The sequence below is a fragment of the Lampris incognitus genome, chromosome 20 (genome assembly GCF_029633865.1).
Source record: "Lampris incognitus isolate fLamInc1 chromosome 20, fLamInc1.hap2, whole genome shotgun sequence".
NCBI classification, from domain to species: Eukaryota; Metazoa; Chordata; class Actinopteri; order Lampriformes; family Lampridae; genus Lampris; species Lampris incognitus.
This window is the reverse complement of record NC_079230.1, coordinates 2,272,997-2,283,320: the sequence shown is the minus strand read 5'-3', so window position 1 is coordinate 2,283,320 and position 10,324 is coordinate 2,272,997. Positions and strand designations below refer to the sequence as shown.

The 10,324-nt window shown below is 46.9% G+C and overlaps 1 protein-coding gene across 1 annotated transcript in view; it reads right to left on the bottom strand.

The window, feature by feature from the left end:
* Positions 1-597: 597 nt before the first annotated feature.
* Positions 598-10,324, bottom strand: part of plod3 (procollagen-lysine, 2-oxoglutarate 5-dioxygenase 3) — a 44,483-nt gene continuing 34,756 nt past the window's right edge. Inside the window, exons 18-19 of the mRNA XM_056300023.1 lie at positions 918-1,043; positions 598-771 (exon numbers count right to left, since the gene is read on the bottom strand). Coding sequence (XP_056155998.1) covers positions 616-771; positions 918-1,043 — 282 coding nt within the window. The 3' untranslated portion in view covers positions 598-615. The remainder of the gene's footprint in view (positions 772-917; positions 1,044-10,324) is intronic.

Below are 10,324 nucleotides of genomic sequence, written 5' to 3'. Positions count from 1 at the left end.
ACACACACACACACACACACACACACACACACAGAGTGTGGCTTCATGACCTGCTTGCATAGATGACGTGAAAGGTGAACAGGAAGTCAGCAGTAAGGCATCATGGTGAGCGAAGACAAACACTGATTCATTCTACCGCTACGCTACAGGACGTCTCGCTGATGAGAGAGGAAGTAGATCTGAAGGACAGGAAGTCCATCTAGGGAGACAGGTAGTACATCTTAAATCACAGGGAGCCGTCCGGTTTGAAGAGACATGGAGCTGTAACTGGATCAGAACTTCAGTCTCGTTAGCCACTCCTCCACCAACGACACAACGTATTCTGAAATGACCGCCATGACACCTTTCCCACCAAGACATGGTCCCCCCCCCCCCCCCTATAAAAATACGATGATTCTGATGAAAATGATAAGTTCAGTACTGGATTCATTCAGCAACTACTTCAGTACGCTGCCTAAACATACACACACAGACACACACTAGACTACTACAGAGAGTGAAGTGGTTGTGTTAAGGCAGATTGTCTGGCTATGACACGAAACCGTCAACTGCAGCCAGAACGGAAACTAGGTAGTCGCTTCACCCCCCCCCCTCTCTCTGTGTGTGTGTGTGTGTCTAAGGGTCTACGAAGGAGACCATGATGTAGCGTGTCCCCTGTGTGGTGGGCAGACCCTCGTGGTAGTGGGTCAGTCTTCCAGGATGCATGAAGGACCAGCCCTTCCGGGGCGACTCCACCTTACAGTCATACCTGAGGAACCTGCAGCCTCCTCCCTGCAGAACCCAGAGAAGAAGAAGACACACACACACACACACACACACACACGTATTACTTCATGTACACACACACACACACAGTGATGGTGGCTAACAAATGTGTGTGTGTGTGTGTGTGTGTGTGTGTGTGTGTGTGTGTGTACCTGGTAGTCCAACCCCTTGTTGTTCAGGGCAATATTTATGGTAAAGGTGGAAGAGTCATGATGTGGGCGGAGAGATGGCTGTTCATCAGGACGATAACGAACCACAAAGTTCATTATAGCCTGACCCTACACACACACACACACACACACACACACACAGACAGATAAGACCAGGTGGTTTCAATTTTCTATTACTTTTATGTTTATGTGTGTGTGTGTGTGTGTGTGTTCAGCTCAGACAACTTTATTGATCCCTAGAAGGGCAATTCACTTGCAGCTTATGCAGTTCATACACGACACAAAAACTCAACACAAACAACAAGCAACACACAACACACGGGTCAATACAGGAGACAACAAGCAACACAACACACGGGTCAATACAGGAAACAACAAGCAACACAACACACGGGTCAATACAGGAAACAACAAGCAACACAACACACGGGTCAATACAGGAAACAACAAGCAACACACAACACACAGGTCAATACAGGAGACAACAAGCAACACAACACACGGGTCAATACAGGAGACAACAAGCAACACAACACACGGGTCAATACAGGAAACAACAAGCAACACAACACACGGGTCAATACAGGAAACAACAAGCAACACAACACACGGGTCAATACAGGAAACAACAAGCAACACACAACACACGGGTCAATACAGGAAACAACAAGCAACACACAACACACAGGTCAATACAGGAGACAACAAGCAACACAACACACGGGTCAATACAGGAGACAACAAGCAACACAACACACGGGTCAATACAGGAAACAACAAGCAACACAACACACGGGTCAATACAGGAAACAACAAGCAACACAACACACGGGTCAATACAGGAAACAACAAGCAACACACAACACACGGGTCAATACAGGAAACAACAAGCAACACAACACACGGGTCAATACAGGAGACAACAAGCAACACAACACACGGGTCAATACAGGAGACAACAAGCAACACAACACACGGGTCAATACAGGAAACAACAAGCAACACACAACACACGGGTCAATACAGGAAACAACAAGCAACACACAACACACAGGTCAATACAGGAGACAACAAGCAACACAACACACGGGTCAATACAGGAGACAACAAGCAACACAACACACGGGTCAATACAGGAAACAACAAGCAACACAACACACGGGTCAATACAGGAAACAACAAGCAACACAACACACGGGTCAATACAGGAAACAACAAGCAACACACAACACACGGGTCAATACAGGAAACAACAAGCAACACACAACACACAGGTCAATACAGGAGACAACAAGCAACACAACACACGGGTCAATACAGGAGACAACAAGCAACACAACACACGGGTCAATACAGGAAACAACAAGCAACACAACACACGGGTCAATACAGGAGACAACAAGCAACACAACACACGGGTCAATACAGGAAACAACAAGCAACACAACACACGGGTCAATACAGGAGACAACAAGCAACACAACACACGGGTCAATACAGGAGACAACAAGCAACACAACACACAGGACAATACAGGAGACAACAAGCAACACAACACACGGGTCAATACAGGAGACAACAAGCAACACAACACACAGGTCAATACAGGAAACAACAAGCAACACACAACACACGGGTCAATACAGGAAACAACAAGCAACACAACACACGGGTCAATACAGGAAACAACAAGCAACACAACACACAGGACAATACAGGAGACAACAAGCAACACAACACACGGGTCAATACAGGAAACAACAAGCAACACACAACACACAGGACAATACAGGAGACAACAAGCAACACAACACACGGGTCAATACAGGAGACAACAAGCAACACACAACACAGGACAATACAGGAGACAACAAGCAACACAACACACAGGTCAATACAGGAGACAACAAGCAACACAACACACGGGTCAATACAGGAAACAACAAGCAACACACAACACACAGGTCAATACAGGAGACAACAAGCAACACAACACACGGGTCAATACAGGAAACAACAAGCAACACACAACACACAGGTCAATACAGGAAACAACAAGCAACACAACACACGGGTCAATACAGGAAACAACAAGCAACACAACACACAGGACAATACAGGAAACAACAAGCAACACAACACACGGGTCAATACAGGAGACAACAAGCAACACAACACACGGGTCAATACAGGAGACAACAAGCAACACACAACACACGGGTCAATACAGGAAACAACAAGCAACACACAACACACAGGACAATACAGGAGACAACAAGCAACACAACACACGGGTCAATACAGGAGACAACAAGCAACACAACACACGGGTCAATACAGGAAACAACAAGCAACACACAACACACAGGACAATACAGGAAACAACAAGCAACACAACACACGGGTCAATACAGGAGACAACAAGCAACACAACACACGGGTCAATACAGGAGACAACAAGCAACACACAACACACGGGTCAATACAGGAAACAACAAGCAACACACAACACACGGGTCAATACAGGAGACAACAAGCAACACACAACACACGGGTCAATACAGGAAACAACAAGCAACACACAACACACGGGTCAATACAGGAAACAACAAGCAACACACAACACACGGGTCAATACAGGAGACAACAAGCAACACAACACACGGGTCAATACAGGAAACAACAAGCAACACAACACACGGGTCAATACAGGAAACAACAAGCAACACAACACACGGGTCAATACAGGAGACAACAAGCAACACAACACACGGGTCAATACAGGAGACAACAAGCAACACAACACACGGGTCAATACAGGAGACAACAAGCAACACAACACACGGGTCAATACAGGAGACAACAAGCAACACAACACACAGGTCAATACAGGAGACAACAAGCAACACACAACACACGGGTCAATACAGGAGACAACAAGCAACACAACACACAGGTCAATACAGGAGACAACAAGCAACACACAACACACAGGTCAATACAGGAGACAACAAGCAACACAACACACAGGACAATACAGGAGACAACAAGCAACACAACACACAGGACAATACAGGAGACAACAAGCAACACACAACACACGGGTCAATACAGGAGACAACAAGCAACACACAACACACGGGTCAATACAGGAAACAACAAGCAACACACAACACACGGGTCAATACAGGAAACAACAAGCAACACAACACACGGGTCAATACAGGAAACAACAAGCAACACAACACACGGGTCAATACAGGAGACAACAAGCAACACAACACACGGGTCAATACAGGAAACAACAAGCAACACAACACACGGGTCAATACAGGAGACAACAAGCAACACAACACACGGGTCAATACAGGAAACAACAAGCAACACAACACACGGGTCAATACAGGAAACAACAAGCAACACACAACACAGGACAATACAGGAGACAACAAGCAACACAACACACAGGTCAATACAGGAAACAACAAGCAACACACAACACACAGGACAATACAGGAGACAACAAGCAACACAACACACGGGTCAATACAGGAAACAACAAGCAACACACAACACACAGGACAATACAGGAGACAACAAGCAACACAACACACAGGACAATACAGGAGACAACAAGCAACACACAACACACGGGTCAATACAGGAGACAACAAGCAACACACAACACACGGGTCAATACAGGAAACAACAAGCAACACACAACACACGGGTCAATACAGGAAACAACAAGCAACACACAACACACAGGTCAATACAGGAAACAACAAGCAACACAACACACGGGTCAATACAGGAGACAACAAGCAACACAACACACGGGTCAATACAGGAGACAACAAGCAACACAACACACGGGTCAATACAGGAAACAACAAGCAACACAACACACGGGTCAATACAGGAGACAACAAGCAACACAACACACGGGTCAATACAGGAAACAACAAGCAACACAACACACGGGTCAATACAGGAGACAACAAGCAACACAACACACGGGTCAATACAGGAAACAACAAGCAACACAACACACGGGTCAATACAGGAAACAACAAGCAACACACAACACAGGACAATACAGGAGACAACAAGCAACACAACACACAGGTCAATACAGGAAACAACAAGCAACACAACACACAGGACAATACAGGAGACAACAAGCAACACAACACACGGGTCAATACAGGAGACAACAAGCAACACACAACACACGGGTCAATACAGGAAACAACAAGCAACACACAACACACAGGACAATACAGGAGACAACAAGCAACACAACACACGGGTCAATACAGGAGACAACAAGCAACACAACACACGGGTCAATACAGGAAACAACAAGCAACACAACACACGGGTCAATACAGGAAACAACAAGCAACACAACACACGGGTCAATACAGGAGACAACAAGCAACACAACACACGGGTCAATACAGGAGACAACAAGCAACACAACACACGGGTCAATACAGGAGACAACAAGCAACACAACACACGGGTCAATACAGGAGACAACAAGCAACACACAACACACGGGTCAATACAGGAGACAACAAGCAACACAACACACGGGTCAATACAGGAAACAACAAGCAACACACAACACACAGGTCAATACAGGAGACAACAAGCAACACAACACACGGGTCAATACAGGAGACAACAAGCAACACACAACACACAGGACAATACAGGAAACAACAAGCAACACAACACACGGGTCAATACAGGAGACAACAAGCAACACACAACACACAGGTCAATACAGGAGACAACAAGCAACACAACACACGGGTCAATACAGGAGACAACAAGCAACACACAACACACGGGTCAATACAGGAGACAACAAGCAACACAACACACAGGACAATACAGGAGACAACAAGCAACACAACACACGGGTCAATACAGGAGACAACAAGCAACACAACACACGGGTCAATACAGGAGACAACAAGCAACACAACACACAGGTCAATACAGGAGACAACAAGCAACACACAACACACAGGACAATACAGGAGACAACAAGCAACACAACACACAGGTCAATACAGGAGACAACAAGCAACACAACACACGGGTCAATACAGGAAACAACAAGCAACACAACACACGGGTCAATACAGGAAACAACAAGCAACACAACACACGGGTCAATACAGGAAACAACAAGCAACACAACACACGGGTCAATACAGGAAACAACAAGCAACACAACACACGGGTCAATACAGGAGACAACAAGCAACACAACACACGGGTCAATACAGGAAACAACAAGCAGCAGTAAATAAAACACAACATTTGTTATCGTTTGTATAGATAAGTGAGTTTGTCCCAGAGGGAGAACAAGTCTCTCTGCTGGACTCCCATTATCCTGGAGCAGACCAGAACCATACTGTTATCCTTGAGTAGACCAGAACCATACTGTTATCCTGGAGCAGACCTGAACCATACTGTTATCCTGGAGCAGACCAGAACCATACTGTTATCCTGGAGCAGACCAGAACCATACTGTTATCCTGGAGCAGACCTGACCTATACTGTTATCCTGGAGCAGACCAGAACCATACTGTTATCCTGGAGCAGACCTGAACCATACTGTTATCCTGGAGCAGACCAGAACCATACTGTTATCCTGGAGCAGACCAGAACCATACTGTTATCCTGGAGCAGACCTGACCCATACTGTTATCCTGGAGCAGACCAGAACCATACTGTTATCCTGGAGCAGACCTGACCCATACTGTTATCCTGGAGCAGACCAGAACCATACTGTTATCCTGGAGTAGACCTGACCCATACTGTTATCCTGGAGCAGACCAGAACCATACTGTTATCCTGGAGCAGACCTGACCTATACTGTTATCCTGGAGCAGACCTGACCCATACTGTTATCCTGGAGCAGACCTGACCTATACTGTTATCCTGGAGCAGACCTGACCCATACTGTTATCCTGGAGCAGACCAGAACCATACTGTTATCCTGGAGCAGACCTGACCTATACTGTTATCCTGGAACAGACCTGACCTATACTGTTATCCTGGAGCAGACCTGACCCATACTGTTATCCTGGAGCAGACGAGAACCATACTGTTATCCTGGAGCAGACCAGAACCATACTGTTATCCTGGAGCAGACCTGACCTATACTGTTATCCTGGAGCAGACCTGACCCATACTGTTATCCTGGAGCAGACCTGACCCATACTGTTATCCTGGAGCAGACCTGACCCATACTGTTATCCTGGAGCAGACCTGACCTATACTGTTATCCTGGAGCAGACCTGACCCATACTGTTATCCTGGAGCAGACCAGAACCATACTGTTATCCTGGAGCAGACCTGACCCATACTGTTATCCTGGAGCAGACCTGACCCATACTGTTATCCTGGACCAGACCAGAACCATACTGTTATCCTGGAGCAGACCTGAACCATACTGTTATCCTGGAGCAGACCTGACCCATACTGTTATCCTGGAGCAGACCTGACCTATACTGTTATCCTGGAGCAGACCAGAACCATACTGTTATCCTGGAGCAGACCTGACCTATACTGTTATCCTGGAGCAGACCTGACCCATACTGTTATCCTGGAGCAGACCTGACCCATACTGTTATCCTGGAGCAGACCTGACCCATACTGTTATCCTGGAGCAGACCTGACCTATACTGTTATCCTGGAGCAGACCTGACCCATACTGTTATCCTGGAGCAGACCAGACCCATACTGTTATCCTGGAGCAGACCAGAACCATACTGTTATCCTGGAGCAGACCAGAACCATACTGTTATCCTGGAGCAGACCTGACCTATACTGTTATCCTGGAGCAGACGAGAACCATACTGTTATCCTGGAGCAGACCAGAACCATACTGTTATCCTGGAGCAGACCTGACCTATACTGTTATCCTGGAGCAGACCTGACCCATACTGTTATCCTGGAGCAGACCTGACCCATACTGTTATCCTGGAGCAGACCTGACCCATACTGTTATCCTGGAGCAGACCTGACCCATACTGTTATCCTGGAGCAGACCTGACCTATACTGTTATCCTGGAGCAGACCTGACCCATACTGTTATCCTGGAGCAGACCAGAACCATACTGTTATCCTGGAGCAGACCTGACCCATACTGTTATCCTGGAGCAGACCTGACCCATACTGTTATCCTGGACCAGACCAGAACCATACTGTTATCCTGGAGCAGACCAGAACCATACTGTTATCCTGGAGCAGACCTGAACCATACTGTTATCCTGGAGCAGACCTGACCCATACTGTTATCCTGGAGCAGACCTGACCTATACTGTTATCCTGGAGCAGACCAGAACCATACTGTTATCCTGGAGCAGACCTGACCCATACTGTTATCCTGGAGCAGACCAGAACCATACTGTTATCCTGGAGCAGACCTGACCCATACTGTTATCCTGGAGCAGACCAGAACCATACTGTTATCTTGGAGCAGACCTGACCCATACTGTTATCCTGGAGCAGACCTGACCCATACTGTTATCCTGGAGCAGACCTGACCCATACTGTTATCCTGGAGCAGACCTGACCCATACTGTTATCCTGGAGCAGACCAGAACCATACTGTTATCCTGGAGCAGACCTGACCCATACTGTTATCCTGGAGCAGACCTGACCCATACTGTTATCCTGGAGCAGACCTGACCCATACTGTTATCCTGGAGCAGACCAGAACCATACTGTTATCTTGGAGCAGACCTGACCTATACTGTTATCTTGGAGCAGACCTGACCCATACTGTTATCTTGGAGCAGACCTGACCCATACTGTTATCCTGGAGCAGACCTGACCCATACTGTTATCCTGGAGCAGACCTGACCTATACTGTTATCCTGGAGCAGACCAGAACCATACTGTTATCCTGGAGCAGACCTGAACCATACTGTTATCCTGGAACAGACCAGACCTATACTGTTATCCTGGAGCAGACCTGACCCATACTGTTATCCTGGAGCAGACCTGACCCATACTGTTATCCTGGAGCAGACCTGACCTATACTGTTATCTTGGAGCAGACCTGAACCATACTGTTATCTTGGAGCAGACCTGACCCATACTGTTATCCTGGAGCAGACCTGACCCATACTGTTATCCTGGAGCAGACCAGACCCATACTGTTATCTTGGAGCAGACCAGACCCATACTGTTATCTTGGAGCAGACCTGACCTATACTGTTATCTTGGAGCAGACCTGAACCATACTGTTATCCTGGAGCAGACCAGAACCATACTGTTATCCTGGAGCAGACCTGACCCATACTGTTATCCTGGAGCAGACCTGACCCATACTGTTATCCTGGAGCAGACCAGAACCATACTGTTATCCTGGAGCAGACCTGACCCATACTGTTATGTTGGAGCAGACCAGAACCATACTGTTATCTTGGAGCAGACCTGACCCATACTGTTATCTTGGAGCAGACCAGAACCATACTGTTATCCTGGAGCAGACCTGACCCATACTGTTATCTTGGAGCAGACCAGAACCATACTGTTATCCTGGAGCAGACCTGACCCATACTGTTATCCTGGAGCAGACCAGACCCATACTGTTATCTTGGAGCAGACCAGACCCATACTGTTATCTTGGAGCAGACCTGACCCATACTGTTATCCTGGAGCAGACCTGACCCATACTGTTATCCTGGAGCAGACCTGACCCATACTGTTATCCTGGAGCAGACCTGAACCATACTGTTATCCTGGAGCAGACCAGAACCATACTGTTATCCTGGAGTAGACCTGACCCATACTGTTATCCTGGAGCAGACCAGACCCATACCGTTATCCTGGAGCAGACCTGAACCATACCGTTATCCTGGAACAGACCTGAACCATACTGTTATCCTGACCCATACTGTCTAGACTGTTCCTGTCCTTCACACACAACCCGTCAAACCAACAAATAGAGGAAAAAGTTACGAGGCTTTCAGTAAATTACTGGTAGACAATACATGAGATGGTGTTACACACATTAAAGGAGTTCAGCTTCTGCAGGAAGTGAATTCTTTGTTGTCCACGCTTGACAATCCAATCTGTGTTCACATCGAACTTGAGTTGGGAGTCGAACACGGTTCCCAATTACTTACAAGTGTCAACAACTAGAACATCCATCCTCGCCATGTATAGCGCTAGCTTTGGGTTTATCACTGTTCCTCCTTCAATCAATGATCAGTTCCTTAGTTTTTGACACATTAAGGTGGAGGAAGTGCTCATCACACCAATCAACAATGGCAGGTAAGACAACCATGAACTGACTCCAGGCCCCGAAGAAGAGAAAACAGGGCGGTGTCACCAGAGAACTTTACAGACAG